Below are 17,047 nucleotides of genomic sequence, written 5' to 3' on the forward strand. Positions count from 1 at the left end.
TGGAAAAACACGATAATAGTAACATATCATTTCGGTATGCGGACACAGTTCTAAGTGCCTTATAACGATTGCCTCACTTAAATCTCACAATGATGCTACGAATGTATAATACTATTATCTCCATTTTACAGCTGAGGTAATGGAGGCACAGAGAGGCTGAGTGATGTGTCCAAGGTAACACAGCTTTGAAGTACTAGAGTTTGAAATTCATGACCAGGCAGTCTGGACTGGTCCATACTTTTCTGCCCATGTCTTTCTGTGTTGGGAACAGCAGCATTAGGCACACCACAGAGTATTTATTTAAGCTTTATTTTTGTGTATTTATATATTAAAAAAATTATATTTAAATCTCCACACTGACTTGACACATGCAACAGGGTGTATTATTGGAGGATATTTGGAATTAATGAAAGGCCACTTAAAATGAATGTCCTTAACAAATGGGAAAATGATTAGGCCTTTATCTTGAAGAATGAAACTCTAATTACGAACACCTTCTTTTTCTCTCAGACTTAGGGTAATTCAGGTGATATTAGCAACTATGCTCTAATTGTTAGAATGCACATAAAAAATGTGATGGCAAACATTTCATTGTCTCTCAGCCTCATTGATTGCAAAACACATCCTGGTTTCAGAGATGTCAAAGATGACCATTATGTGCATCTCCGAATCGATGGAGTACTCGAGAACAATACAGCATCACTTTGGCTTGACTAGTGTAACACAATCAAAAGGGATCTTTCGGTAAACATACTGGACGTCTTTGTCAAATGTCCTAGGACCTCTCTTTATGTTATTATAATCGTCTTCTTGAAGTGCCGATTCTGTCACCTTGTTACTTCTCGCTGCCGCCTATTTAGCTATGTTACCTCAGCCAGATCCACGTTTACCAAGTCTTCCCCAGCAAGTTAGAGCAGATCTCTGGCACCACTCTCACGGACCTAGTGAGATCCCCGTTCGGGGCATGAGTTGTAGTTTTATTCTGTCGGGGCTTGCGTTGTGCTCTGTGCAGGCTGCTCCCACCAGAGGGGAGAAAAAAGAAAGGTCTGACGGCTGTACCCTGTATGTACCAGCGCTGCAGCTCTGAACTCTTCCTCAGTTGTTTCACGTGTAAAGTGATGGTAGGCTCCTAATACTGCCTACCTCACTGTGTTGTTGGGAGGAGAAAATAATTCATGGGGAACAGTCCCCGGCACAGTGAGCCCCCAGCAAATGCTTTCTATTATTACCTTAACTAGTGTTAAATGGAGACGGAGCTCTGAGTGGAGAACGTTTTTGTAAGTGATCAGGCGATGAATTAATATTTTTGTCTTGTAACAACTTTTGCTTTCCTATGAAACATCCTTAACCTGAAAGAGGCTTCAACAAACATTTTAAAAGCCATTAATTTTTTGTGAAGATGTTGGAATAAAGCTTTCCTTACTATCTCTGACCATAGACTTGAACTTTTCCAGCTCTCATCTATTAGGAAGCTTATTTATCTACACGTGGCTTTCTTTGAAAGCACACTGGCGTGCTGTGTGTTTGCTCAGATAAAGTTGTATGAACAGCTGTACTGGTGGTTCCTGTTCTACCAAATGCCCGACAGAGAAGAAATGCAAGTTTGTGCTAGAAGCTGAAACCAGAGGAGCAATTTCCAATGAACATGTAACATGTCCCATAAAGGTGAGACAGAGATAGAGACAGAGGTAGAAATAGAGACATATTTAGTGAAGAGAGTTTCAAAGCTTATTTTAAGTTTAGGGTCCAACCTCTCTCTTTCTGTATTTAAGGCAAGGGATATGAGTAGTTGTTAGATATCTTAAGCGATTTAGCCTTGAAACTATGATTTCCTATTGTGCCTCTTTCAAGCTTGTGGATCAATTTAACTGAAGAGTATTCAGGGGCTGTAAGGGAAGTGATTAAAGAAAATACTGTTGTATATATATTCATTGTGATTTTTCTCAAAACAGTGCAAACAAAACAAAGTATGTGAATGAATTGAATCTTGAGAGTGACATAAGATTAAAGTCACCATCTATAGCCTCCTAATGCTTGTTTTACTCAAAATAGACTCACGCTTGTCATGGATGCACTTTTCTTAAAGAGAAAGACATAACAACAATTAAGAAAAGTATAAAAAATATGGTAACAAATACTCATACTTGAACCAAAGGAATAAATATTAACTTTTGTCATATTTATTTCCAATCTTTGTGTGTGTGTGCTGGAGATGGGGAGGGAGTTTGCTTTACTGTTAATATTTTATTATGGATAAAAGCAAGGGCTTTTTGAACCTAATTCTCAGTCCTGTTCTCCTCACCTACTCCTAGAGATGAACACCCTCAGGAGTTTATTCTCTCTCCCTGTATCTCTATCTATGTGGCTATATAGAAAGAGTTTTTCTATTATGCATATAATAAACATACATATACTGAGATTAACATAGCAAATATGGATTTGAACTATACACTATATTTATGCTAATAAAACCATCCAAACTTTTATCCATTTTATTCATGGGGTTCTATATCTGATCGCACTAGAAGATAAAGGTCCTTGCTTAGAAAATTTGCAAACTCCTGAATTATAGCCCCTCTGAGAGTCTATGCAGTCTGAATATGTGATGTAGTCCTGCCCCCTCTTATTCATCTCTGTCTTCCCAGTTTCTTTCTCCCCAAGTTCCACGTTCTCAAGCATTACCCTTCTTGAAAAACATCCACAGCCTCCTCCCATGCAGCCCTCTCAACACCAGCTCTCATATAGAACTCAGGCATCCCTGGAGATTTCTCCTTAGCTCTTCTTGGTAGCTACCCAGGGGGGTACCCACTCATTTAAGTGGCAGTTTTGGTTCCTGTTAGGATACACCAGACAATCACAAGAGATCTCCTGAGAAAGACATTTTCAAAAGCACTTTTAATCCAATACAGAAGAAACCAAGTCTCTCTTGGTTTCACAAAACCTTTCTCCATATCTCAGATTTTTTGGGAAAGGAAGAGTCTGAAAAACACACCTGTAAAAATACGCCTCCATCCAAAATGAAGTTAAATCACTATGTGATGTGCTTTGCAAACTGACAGTCAAACCCTGATATTCCCTCTGCATGAAGCTCACAGCTCCACAGGAAGGGGTAAAATCCAGGAAGATCCCATCTGACTGGTTAGTGGGCACTGAGAGGGCGCAGAGATGGCAGCAGGGTGAAAGAAGCAGTGTGTTCAGAGCACTCAGTGTCCCCATGTCCCGGGGACCTAGCCAGTCCCATCTGTAATTGAAACAGCCTGCTGTAGGGGCACCTGCATGGCTCAGACGGTTGAGCATCCGACTCTGCTCAGGTCATGATCTCACGGTTAGTGGGTTAGTGATTTCAAGCCCCACAGTGGGTTCTCTGCCGTCAGCACAGAGCCTGCTTCAGATCCTTTGTCTCCCTCTCTCTCTGTACCTCCCTGCTAGCGTTCTATCTCTCTCAAATATCAAAAAGTAAACATTAAAAAAAACCAACTATGTGCCGTTTACACACAAGGGTGAGAGAGAAGGGGACACAGAAAGTGAGAGTTCACTTTTAAAAAAGGCTCTGAATCAGGTGCACCTGGGTGGCTCAGTTGGTTAAGCATTCGACTCCTGATTTTGGCTCAGGTCATGGTCTCATGGTTCATGGGATGGAGCCCCACATTGGGCTCTGTGCTGACACTGTGGAGTGTGATCAGGATTCTCTCTCATTCTCTTTGCCCCTCCCCTGCTCCTGCTCTATCTCAAAATAAATTAAAAAAAAACACCATGTTTTTTAAAAGGCTCTAAATTGGAAAGGGATAAACCTGAGAGGGCAGAAGCTAACATCACTAATCACCATCTATAAATTTGCTTTACAAAATGTCATATAGGGGAACTCTGCTGATGAAGACACATAGGAATGTTTGCTTAGCTCATTTTATCGTGGTCTATGCATGCTCCATCTCCCAAATTTGCATGTATTTCCTATGATCATGGGGCAATTGGTGGTCTCCTAGATACTTCTTCTTTATTGTTTATTGTGCCTTGTGGCTAGTTTACTTCTTATCCTACAGACACCTCTCAGTAAAAAGCACCAGGGGTTGACAATGTCTACTTCTATCTCAGTGCCATACAATCCTTAGTATCTCCCTCTAAGAAATCTGCTGGAGCTGCAAGCCCACCCTCTGCTTCCAAGTTCCATCTGGAAGTCACTGGGCTCATGGCTCCATCAGTCTGAGTGATGAAACAGACATTTTTAATATTTGCTAAACAGGACTGTGAAGAAGGTGAGTCTCAGCAGGGCTCCCAAGCGGTAAGTGCATCTTGTTGTCTCAGGTTAATCATGTACCTCATTTGCCGATTATTGACTTGTTCTCACAAAGGATTTTACTTGGCTTGACATATCAGTAGCAATCAGTGATAAACTGTCAAGCAAACTTGCTCACTGCCTTAACCACCAAAGACCCTGACTTGCAGTAACAGCCTTAAAATTTCCTTTGATGTTCAGCACTGTAGCCAGGTCAGATTATTATTATTTCTTTAAGTCTGATCGGTATCCTTTCTAGAACTGGGTTGAGCAAATCTGACAGTTTGTAGGGTTTCAAATACCTGGAAAGATGCACTAGGCTTCCTCACTTACCTTCCCCGTAAGAATTCAAATTGGTCGGTTGAGAATGGCTTATATCGACTTTGTTTTGTTTTGTTTTTGTCTTGGTCTTTAAAAATGCAATGGAGAGTGTCAAAATATTGCATTTCAAAGACAATATAATAGCTACCTTTCAAATGGACAAAGATTAAACAACGGTAGCATTCAGCTCATGTAACGGTTCAGGTAAATAAAATGGGCACACTGCTGCTGGTAGGTTAGAATATATGGAGAGTAACTGGTGTAAACTTACAGAAGGACAATTTAGCAATCCATATTAATTCTGTAAGGGTTTACTTTCAGGGAAAGAATTAAGGGTGTACACAAACACTAGCCACAAGGACAGGTATCCCAACATTTTATTGCAAGTCACTAGGGCTTTTCGTTGATTTATCTAGTGCTCCACTTCTCAGGGTCAACACCAGATTGCACTTCCTGCTCCACTGAAGTTAGGATAGGACTCGCTTTGGTCCATAAGACAAGGGGAATATCCAAGCAGTCCACGATGCTCTACCTTCCTTCACTACAGGGAACTAGTAAAGCCTGGATAGGGGAAGTTCCACGGGTCTGTGTCCCTGAATGAGGCTCACCTGGCACCAAGTCTTCCTTCATCCATGTGAACGTGTAAAGTGGGGTTTCCAACTTCAGCACTACTGTCATCCTGGGAGGGATAATTCTTTGTTTGGGGGTTGTCCTGTGCGTGTGTGACAGCATCCCTAGGCTTGACCCACTAGCTGTTAGTAGCAGCTTTGGCCCAGTGTGACAACCACAAATATCCCCCAGACATTGCTGAATGAATCTGGGTGGAGGGGAGGGTGAAATCATCCCTGGTAAACAAAAAATGCCTTCTACTATTTTAAGTCATTTAGATTCTTAGGTTGCCCCCACTCTACAACTTAGAGATTTTATTGTAGCAAAAACATATGTAAACATTTATCGAAAGGGGACTGCTTCAAATGATGGGTGTTTCTGCTCCTTTTTGTTTGTGTGTTTAGAAATTTTTTTCTGCAACAAAAACACAGTTTGTTCTTCCATAAGAAGAGAAAGACACTAGAAAATTAATTTTAAAAAGCTGTATTTGCATAATAACTCATCTATATACAGTGTTTGCTAGGGCCACACAGAGTTTCTTAGTACCATGAAACACTCGTATCTGGTATTTTTTTTAAATTGTGCTTTAGTTTACAGCGTGTTTTGCCATTCTACCTTTGTGGTGGTGGTATAATTACAACAACGTTGTGAGCCAGGTAAGGTAGGTAGACAAAGAAATGGAGGATAAAACAGGTTAGGGGACAAGGCTTAGGTCTCCTGGTTAATATGTAGCAGGGCTTCCATTCTGAGTTCTCCAATTCCAGGACTTTCTCCCCTATGCCATGTTGCCTCTGTACCACTGTAAAAAGCCACTTTCAAAAAGTCAACTGGGACACACTCTGATTCTTAAAAAATTTAAGCAGGTAAAAAAGGATTCTCTTCTGTATTTAATATCCTTGGACAAGGATACTAAACCTTGTAGACTCTTGGTCAAAGCATGATACTCAATAAAATTTAAGCATAGCTATTTCATGCAACACAGCCAATAGAATTTCATAGTCATCCCCCTCCCCCCCACCGCCTCCCCATATCTTTCTCTTTCTCTCTTTCCAGCTCAAATGAGTCACCTTGGCTACACTGCCAATCCCCATAGAACTTATGTTCCTTGATAGGATATGCCAATAGAAATGAGAAATTCTATCATGGTTTGAGATGTGAGTTAGTCACCTATCCCTGCAAGGAGCTAAGTACCGTCTCCTCAAGGAAATGTACCTCATCAAATGGACATGAATGCATGTAATGACAGTGACTGAATGTGAGAATGTGTAGGGAGTTGTTTTTTTTTTCCTCTTTTTCTTTTTTTTAAGAAGTGTCCCTATATTGTACCTGTCTTGTGAATTTCTAAGTATCTGCACTGTGTCTCGCTTACTTGACCCTGTAACACACGCTAAACTCCCAAATTGGCAGCTGGACTGAAACCCTCAGCGTACATCAGCCCATGCCTATTCATTTCCCTTCCCTTGAACTGTGATGAGGCTGTCCCTGGAGTGGAGCTATTTTGAGAGGACGACCGCTAGAACAATCACTAGCCTGGCAGGAGATGGACAGTGTGGTGTAGCCACAAAAGAAGAAAAGACATTGTCATTGAGGGTTTGAGTCCTGAATGTCAGAACAGCAGGGAAACTGGGTAGAGTATGTTTCTGCCTGCTGTCCACTATCACTCAGTTACAGAGTTACCTACTTGACTTGCCATGATCATTTGCTTTTCCATGATACTAGTTGTTCAGAGCATGCAAGGGAAGGGGGATAACAGTGCTTTGGAACAGTGTCGGGAAGAAGCGTTTTTCTCCAGCAAAGCACCTTGCATCCAACTGGCTGAGAGGAAAGTTATTCTCAGCTGTGCCCAGAGGCATGTTCATATTTACTCGAATAAGGCCAATAAGCAGATTTCACCACCACTGCAAGTGGTGCTGTAGTAGAATCAGTGGAGCCTGAAGGTCAAGGAGACCACCTCACAATTTACTTAACTTCCCAGAGCATCACCCTGCTGCCTGCCAGAAGTTACAGAAATGCCACAGGGATTCCTGTCAGCCCACTTCCTCTCTTTCTCTTGATGAGAATCTCTTTGAAGAGCAGATACAATTTTTGTATCGGGAGTTCTGCTTGGTCAGGGGCTGTGTTAACTCATCCCTGAATAATCAGTGCCTCAACCAATAAATATTTTTCTGGATGGGTGGATGGATGGAGGATTTATTGATTACTACTTTACATATTGGTCCCTATAGCATGGACTGTGTATGCTAAAACAAAACAGAAAACAAAAAGCCCCCAAAGCTCTCCTCTAAGGCTCTGTGATACTTTCAGGTTGTAAAGATGGGGCTGCAAATAAGTTTCATCATGAGAGCCAACACTGGTCAGTTGGTAGCAGCTGCCTTGAGGGTTCTGTGGGAGGTATCTGTGCATTGAGATCACTGAGGACAAAGTGCAGCCCTCGATTAGTGATTAGCGATGTCTGCCAGGAGCCAAAGCCAAGGAAATGGTGGTCTGATGCCTTTGCATCTGCCAATGGGTTTAGAGCTCGCAATTCTTTCAATTCAATTTTCTAGATGAATACCTTTCCAACACATTTTAAAGTCATCTTTGACTGCATATAATGGGTAGTTAAGGAAGTTTTCCTTCCACTGGGGTATTTTCCTAATGTACTTCTTTATGTACTTGCTGGATTTGAAAGCAAATGAGGCGGGAAAGCCCTACGTGGTTTTTCTCAGGATATGCAATTCTTATTGGAAAAGAAAACCAAGCTAGGTGGGTGTTAATTTATCCCCAATGGTGGGTATATAATAAAATCTCTGCCAGGACAAATTAAAGGAGGGGTGAGAGAAGAGACAATGAAATTCATACTCTAATCCAGTCTCTTCATTCCCAACATGGGATAATCTGACTTTCAAAGTGCTAAGGATGTCCCAAGGAACTCAGTAGAGGGTAGAACAGAAGAACAGAAATCATAGAGAAATGGCTGAATTTTGGTCAGTGTTACACAACTCTTTTTAAATTCACTGGGATGTCTCCTAGTGATATTTTAACAAACTAATACAATAACTAGAATACCTGAAAAGTGCCTGAGGATTCACCCCCAGGGCTAGCAAAGCTGACTTCTTCAGGTAGGAATGTTATCTTTTTATTTTATTTATTTATTTTTTTTGGACACACCATACAAACAACATAAACTATGCCATTTTACATTCTAGTAGTGGTTTTTTTTAATTTTAAAATTATTTTTTATTTAGTTTTTGAGAGAGAGTCAGAGAGCAATTTGGGGAGGGGCATAGAGAGAGAGGGGGAGACACATAATCTGAAGCAGGATCAGGGCTCCCAGCTTTAGCACAGAGCCTGACACTGAGCTCAAACTCACAAACTGTGAGATTATGACCTGAGCCAAAGTTGGACACTTAACTGACTGGGCCACCCAGATGCTCCTACATTCTAGTAGTTTTTGAGTGTATTCACAATGTTGTACAACTATCACCACTCTCTAATTCCTGAGCATTTACAACATCCCTAAAAGAAACCTATCATACCTACCAGCAGTCAGTAACAATTCCCTCCTCTCTCACCCCTGGCAATCACTAATCCCCTTTGCATCTCTATGGATTTGCCTATTCTTGACAGTATAAATGGAATCATACAATATATGGGCTTTTGTATCTGGATTCTGTCACCTAACACCATACTTTTCAGACTCATCAATGTTGTAGTGTATAACAACACTTCATTCCTTGATATAGTTGCATAGTATTTCACGGTATGCATATATCACATTTTGTTTATCCATTCATCCAGTTCATGGGCATTTGGGTTGTTTCCACTTTTTGACTATTATGAATTATGCTGCTTTGAATGTTCATGGGTATGTTTTTATGAGAAATAACCTTTTCAATTCTCTGTGTATATGCCTAGAAGTGGAATTACTGGGTCAGATGGTGACTCTGTGTTTAACTTTTTGAAGAACTGTCAAACTGTTTTCCACAGGAGCTGCACCATTTTACACTCCTACCAGCAACATACCAATGTTCCAATTTCTCCACACCCTGCCAACACTTGTTATTGTCCAACTTCCAACAATAGTCATCCTAGTGGGTGAGGAGTAGTAATTTTTTAAAACTCATAATTATATCAAGTATGTTCATACCTGGGCATGGGATGGTGGAAGTCCTCTTCTTATGTAAACACCGAAGAGAGCATCCTTCCCAAGGGAGATATTGAACTTTAAGAACTGGGGTTGACTGATGTGAATCTGTGATCTCCAAAACACGCCTGGTGGGACTTCTTGGGTCACCCGTCGACCAACTTCTGCTTCACCACTGTCTATGCTGCTGTTTTTCAATGACCAGGACACTGGAAAGCAGGAATTGACATCAAGTCAGTGATATCTGTACACATTTGTTGGTTCTACATTTCTGTTTAATTGCATGCCAGGAGTTTCAAAAAAATTACTATTAAACTCATGGCAAGTTTGTCTTTAAGTATAAACTCATAACCCAGGGCATGTGAAATACTGGCACCACGCTTTCTAAACTTCTTCGGTTACTATTAACTGACCAAATATAGTAAGAGCTGGAGTCTGGGAAGCACAGGTAAAGCTTCCAATAACCTCAAATATGACTGGGGTGTAAAATTATCAGCAGGGGAGAAGAGAGTGATATTAATTTGGCACCAAATCTAATTCTTGTAGCCTTTAATTATTCTTTCCAGCCATAGACAAGTCCAATATACTCTGACATTTTCATAAATTAAAATAGAAAGAAGCAACTGTGAACAAAAATTAGTCCAAAGTAAATAACTGTAGAAAATAAGGACTTGATGTCAGACTGATCTAATATTGGGGGTGACTCCTTCCTTGAGTTAGCAGGAGGGATCTAAGCACACTGTGGAAATCACACCTCTGTCATGGCATCATCATAGCATCTCTGTTGCATTTGAAATCACTAATACAGAAAATATTGGTTGCCCACATTGAGCTTCCTTCAAAACTTTAGTGAAAGGAGTTCCAGAAATACCTATTTTTAAAGAGGATTTAATAGCAATGAACTCGCCAGTACCTTCTCAACTTCTGAGGGTGGTTTTATTTGCAAGCACAGAATTCAGGGAAATCTGGGAGTTGCTAGTAGTCACACAAGGAAAGCAGTTAATCTCTTGGAGTCTCATTTCCCTGATCCCTTAAATGGGAACACAACCTAGATGGAACCTAGTTTTATCATGGTCATTTGTGATTTGTTCAAATGGGACTTCTGAAAGAAGTTCTGGGGGACTTTTCACTTTTCAACCCATCACTTTGATGGCCTTGTGGATTGGAAAACCTCTTCTGCCCAATGGGCAAAGGATGGGAATCAAGTTCCCTTCTGCATTCTGGAATGGATGGGTTCTTGAGAAAATATTTATCTATATTTGGCAACAGTCCAGTGTAAAAGATTTGAATGGTCAGGAGAGGTTGTGGGAACCACAAGCAGCTGAAGGCTGGCACAAAGTGTTAGTGAAGCTGTCTGACTTAGCAGACCTGGTCTGTCACTATTCTGGCCCCTGCATTAAGACAAGACTCATAAATGACCTTGATGCTACTTTCTCTATCTGTAAAATGGAGAGGTGAAATTTTTGGATTTCTGATGGTTTTCCATATCTAAATTATAAAAGAAAAACACAGAATGACTTGAGGGTATGACGTTATTTTTTTTCCTTTTTATTTTTTCTTTTTAAACAAGAGAGGGAATGTTTCATTTTTATTTAGCTCAATAGGGGATCAAATAAAAAGTCAGCAAGGGCTTAAAATAAAGCAGGAGAAACAATGGTTGAGATTGTAAGAAGAAATTCTTGACCTCTAGAAAAACAAAACTAGGGAACAGGTTTCTGAGGGAAGTTTGGAAGCTCTCGTCACATAATATCGCTAAGGAAAGAAATAGATAGTAAGTCCCGATTGGGTCAAACCTTTAGATGGAACTAGATGGTTTATTCTTCAAACATGTTTATGTGGATAATGGACATGGAATACTTCTCTGTAGGGGGAGGAATAATGCATGGTATGGAAGAACAGAGATTCTGGGCGGAGACTGCCCTGGTTCAAATCCTACCTTTGATACTTGCTAAGTGTATCAATTCTCTATGTCTTAGTTCTCACATCTGAATAGTTGGGATACTATTACTTATTTCATAGGGTTGTTGTGAGGATTTAATGAGTTAATGCATGCAAAGCTCTTAATTTTAGGCGCAACAGAAGTCCTAAATAAAAATTAGCTACCATTACTATTATTATCAATAAGGCTCTCAGCCTGGAGTGTTGTTGATTTTGCTGAAATAATGGCATGTCCAGGGGGAAATACTTGTTATTATCCATTAATCAGAAGCTCTAATTATTATAATTTGAAAACTAATTTGTATGTAAAAATGCTGCTTTTGGCAGACTTCCCCCTCCCCCACATTAGGGTCTTTGGGGGGAAGGGATATGATAAAAAGGACCCAGTAAGGAAGAGGTGTAATAAAAAAGACCCCTGGGGAAGAATAGTTTAGGGGCCTCTGATAGAAACCAAAAATAAACCCAGCAATCACAGTGTGGCAACAAGTTAAAGAAATTCATTTAAAATAAAAAAAGAATTTTAAAGAAATTATTCATCTTTAAACTTAATAAGATGGGCTTTCCTTCATGTCTGTTGGGCTTTCAGGGGTTGCTGGGTTAATGACAGGATATGAAAAAGAAGCAGGAAATCAGCACCCACGAGCCTGCTAATCTACTGTTGAAACCTAAACGGATTTTGATAATGTCAAGCTCAATGAGGATGCAAGAGATTCACAAGGGAGCCAGCTGCCAGAGAATGGTTGCTCTGGAGGAATTCAGACAAGGAGCCTCAGGGGCTTGGTTTGTACAGCAGTGGGAGCCCTGTTCTTTTACTAGACCCAACTTCAGGACACCACCTTCTGTAAATTAGCTGCTACCATCAGCGAGTACAGGCTGCCTTTTCAGTATTCACACCTCCTCCTAGGATTTCATATGCTCCCCTTCTTCATTTCCAATCCACTAAAGGAGGAAGTACATTGGGTGATGAAGTACAGGTTTTGCAGCCAGACACAGTGGGTTTAAATTGTCTCTGGTTCTTCCTTGCTGTGGACCTCTAGCAATTTGCTTAACCTCTCTGGGTCTCCATTCTTCTTTATAGTAACTATCTCATAGGGTGGGAGTAACAAATGGAAGTGTACAAAGGGCTTTGTACAGAGCCTGGCACATAATAATAGCAAAATATATGCTAGTTAGCTTCATTTAATTAAATAAAAAAATTAAGAGCTATATGGGAAAGCACCTGGCTTTCTTTTTAGAGTAAAGGATTTTCCTTTTTTAAAAATTTATTTATTTTGAGAGAGAGAGAGAGAGAAGAGAGACAGAGACAGAGAGAGAGAGAATGAATGAATGAATGTGTGTGCGTGTGAGCAGAGTATCTTATGGGAAGGGGCAGAGAGAGGGAGAGAGAATCCTAAGCAGGTCATCCTGGAGCCTGTTGCGGGGCTCGATCTCAGAACTGTGAGATCATGACCTGAACCCAAATCAAGAGTCAGACAGTAAACCAACTGACCACCTAGGGGCCCCTAGAGTAAAAGATTTTCTAAAAGAAAAAGAAAAAAAAAACATTGCATGGATATGTGATATATATGTTTATGTATATGTGTATATCTATGTTTATATATTTGTATATCTACCAATCAAGAGACAGTGTCTAATTCTTCTGGAATAGACTTAACTATGGGAACAAGTGTAAAATTGTTGGTTGGGATCTGTTCCCACTACTGATTTTTGGTGGGACTTTCCAGAGCTGGTATGATTACTTTATTGATAAACCTGTTTTACTGAGTAGCCCTGAAATGAAGGTCCAGGTCAGCTGCACCTTTACACTGATGCTGTCTTTTCCTTTACACCCAGCCTTCACTCCTACCATCAAATAAGTAGACTCTTTCTCCGAGTGTTCATAGCATTTACACTTAAGTCTACTGCAGGGTCCAGCACCTGTTGTTAGGTCCTATAATTGATTTTGCTTGCCTTCGTAAGTCTCTCATATTAGACACTGCACTCCCTGAGGTCAGATAGAGGTGCAAATGCATCTTTGGGTTCTATATGGTTTGCACCTGGCAAACCATGGATGATTTATAAATGCTTGCTGAACTGAATCAAGTTTTACCTGCCCAGCTGCTGGGGTGTTTTAACATAACCCCTGTGACCACCAGGTAAAAATGAGTGCCTTAAAGTAGATTTACTTTGAAAAGTTGCATGTAAACTGACTCCCCCCCTCCCCCAGTAAAACCAAAAGCTTGAAAGCTTTATGGAGAAATTTACTATTTAAAGGATCCTTCACTGAAAACCCTCTTCAAAAATCATGAATAAACTCTTAATGTACCTTTTGTATAAAAACTTATAGATAAATAAGCAAACCAGGGAGACTGGAATATGGTGGAAAGGTTGTTAGATAACAACCAAAAGCGAAGGGTCTTATTCCTGATATTTAACCTTGGACCTTTTGTGGAAAGAAACAGGGGTGTAAATGAACTGTTTGTTTGAACTCCCTCCTTGCTACTAGGGAGCTGACTAGCTGGAGGCAGTTCTAGCTCTCAAAGTCTCAGTGTCTTTATCTACATGAGAGAGGTTTGGACTCAGAGTATCATATGGGACATTACACTGTAGTCTACTGTGTTCTAACAGAGAGAGCTAGGGGGTGAGGAGGGGTGAGTCATCTCTGGATATATACTACAAAGAGTGTGTGTGGTGTGTGGGGTGTGTGTGTGTGTGTGTGTGTGTGGTCCGCAGGAGGGAGGAGAGGTTATCCGATTTCACTTTTAACAAATTCAATTCGTTTAACATAAGTTACAATTACTATTAAAAGCTAGTGACTACTTTCAAAGTAAATTCTCCAGATAATGGCAACTGAATTCTGCTTTTGCAAAGTGGAGTTTTCAATACTTTTATATAAAAAAATCTTCATTTTGAAATAATTTCAGATTTACAGTAACATTTTTAGAAAACAGTACAAAGAATTCCTGCATATCATTCACCCAGATTCCATAAATTTAATACATATTTGTTCTATCATTCTTTCTTTTCTCTGTTTTTTTCCTGAAGAATGGAGAATAAGTTACAGATAGGTTGTTCCTTTTACCTCTTGATTCTTCTATGTGTTTTTCCTAAAAACAAAGGCATTCTTTTTCAGAGCCACTGTACAATTATTAAAAACAGTAAATTAACATTGATACAATGTATTTCTAACTTAAAGATCTGATTCAAATTTGCCAGTTGTTACACAACATTCTTTGTAACAGAGGAAAAAAAAAACTTTTCTACATAATTAAAAAACATCTTTAAATTGAGTGTGCAGGGGCGCCTGGGTGGCTTAGTCAGTTAAGCGTCCCACTTCAGCTCAGGTCATGATCTCACAGTCCGTGAGTTCGAGCCCCGCGTCGGGCTCTGTGCTGACAGCTCAGAGCCTGGAGCCTGTTTCGGATTCTGTGTGTCCCTCTCTCTCTGACCTGCCCCCATTCATGCTCTGTCTCTCTCTGTCTCAAAAATAAAACGTTAAAAAAATAAAATAAATTGAGTGTGCAAAACTTCTGTAATGTTAAAAACAATAAGAAAGGAAAAAATGTTATGCAAACATTGCCTTGAAAGACATAAATAGGAAAGCTGTCATTTGTAAACTGCTGAAGCCAGTGTGGGGAACGGTCTCAGTAGCTCTGTTCCTAGAGGTCAAATTCCTGGGCTGGTGTCCAACAGGAGTGAAGATCTGTGCTGCTCCTGAAGGTCAAGGAGGCCAGCACCCTGAGTCAGGCTCCCAGTCCCACCAAGGAGGATCTAAATCTGGGCTCCCCCTGGCCCTGCTTGTGTTCTAGGACCCCAACATGGCTAATTCCTAATGGGGTGCCACTGAGAGACAGACAACAAGGAAGCAAAGTAATCACACTTTCTATCCTTTACTGAGAAGATCTGAGACCTCAGGAGGCATGTTGGACAGTGAAGCTGTCAGCCCTGGGTTTGAATCCCAGCTCTGACAACCACTAGCTGTTGTCTTTGGGCTAACCACTCCCTTTTTCTGGGTTTGTCTACTCATCTGTATAATGGGGTAGTTTCTGAGGATTAACCAGGGTAACATATGTAGTACCCAATCTGTGGCACTTCTACATCTTTCTACCCAGGTGTTGTGCTACCCAAACACAGCCATAACTATTTTCCCCAGATTTAGAGTATAAATTTATGATGGTATAGTTAAAATATAGGCTGCCCAGCATAGGTACAATGAACTAGTGTAGGTAACAATGAGATAAAGGGCCACAGGGTGGGATAGGACTCAGTGAAGCAGGAAGTCATTTTCTAGAGCAGCTGAAATCAATATTCAATGAGTGATCAATATGTCTATAGATAAGGAGGGACCAGTCACGTGAAGGAAGGTGCTAAAAGCAGAAAAAACAAAGTCACAAGATCGAGTTCCAAATTGCCCATGTTGCTGTATACTCTAGCTGCTTTTCAGGTAGACAACTTTCTGGAGCCTACTTTAGCAAAAAGCTGCCAGATTTTATTTAACAATGACTAACAAGTGTCCCAAGCAATGTTGTGGAGATCATTCATTCATACTTGACGCAACAAATATTTGTCAAGCATCTACTATAGCGCTAGGTAATTTTTGCTCAACATCAAACGTTGGGATGCATATCATACTCCCAGTATCCCTCATCCAGGCAGCAGGGCAAGGTCCCAGGGACTCAGTGTGGGCTTCAATTGGTGGCATCAGGGGAAGATTTAAACAGCCATCCCATAATCATTCAGTGAAAGACTGGCCACCACCCTTGGGTTCTGGGTAGTGACTGAGCATCGTGTCCTGGCAAGGAGCACTGAGTCCCACCCACATTTCCCTGAGCTACAGCTTCTATGTCAAACTTTCCTCCCTATCTATGAGATGCAGGACCAAAAGTAGAGATGATGATCATTTTGCCCTAAAAAGCAGATGCTTCATGATGGTTCTGGCTGATTCATCTCCAGCTTAAAGATGAGATTTCTTGGATTTTTGAGGCAACACTCTAAATGATCAATTTTATAGGATAGTCCACCTCTATAACTCCACGGAAGAGTGCTCATGTAAATGTGAAGCTATTGCCTATTTCAGAAACACGTACCTAAAATTCCAACCAGTTAAATAAGACTGATGTCAAGCAAAACGACAGCTTTCCATAGCCACATTAGGAGCTAATCATTTCAGAAAATGTTGCCATAATTCATTTATGGAAACAGCGAGACTATTCCCCAAACAAGTGATAACGGGAATGGACTCATAGTCATAGCCGGGAAATGAAACCTCATATTAATACTTCCTAAACTTAACCGAACTCCAGAGGCACCTCAGCATAAATCTGCCTTACAGATTATTCTGCCTCACATATTTTTATCTATTGCAAATAAAGTTGAATTCAGATTATTGCTTCAGTCATTACACCTCGTTTCCATTTATTTGGGAATCAGGACAACCATCTGAAGCTTCTGTTTAACCAAGAGATAGGCAAAGAGATTCTCCTAAGGACATTAGATTCACTGCCTTATACTACAGCTCCTCTGAATCAGCCCATCAGCCTTCACCCTGCTGCTGGCTGGCTATTCTTCAGGAATAGATTTCTATCCTCAGTGTTCACTGCTCCCATGATGTATTCACAACATCACACAGCAATAATGATTTTTATAAAATCCTTCAGCAGTTGGGACTACATGTGGCCTTTACATCTTTTGAAACCCAATTTGTCACCTTAGGTAAAAATGGCCAACTCTTTGCCACTAGGGGAATTAACAGACATTTATTTATCTGACCATCAGGTGAGCATGATTCTGCATTAATATGT

General features: G+C 40.5%; 1 protein-coding gene across 1 annotated transcript in view; it reads right to left on the reverse strand.

The window, feature by feature from the left end:
• Positions 1 to 17,047, reverse strand: part of TENM2 (teneurin transmembrane protein 2) — a gene marked incomplete at its 5' end in the record, with an annotated part of 375,214 nt that overhangs the window by 193,746 nt on the left and 164,421 nt on the right. Inside the window, one exon of the mRNA XM_049648903.1 lies at positions 9,333 to 9,538. Coding sequence (XP_049504860.1) covers positions 9,333 to 9,538 — 206 coding nt within the window. The remainder of the gene's footprint in view (positions 1 to 9,332; positions 9,539 to 17,047) is intronic.

This window comes from Panthera uncia (genome assembly GCF_023721935.1).
Source record: "Panthera uncia isolate 11264 chromosome A1 unlocalized genomic scaffold, Puncia_PCG_1.0 HiC_scaffold_17, whole genome shotgun sequence".
Lineage (NCBI taxonomy): Eukaryota > Metazoa > Chordata > Mammalia > Carnivora > Felidae > Panthera > Panthera uncia.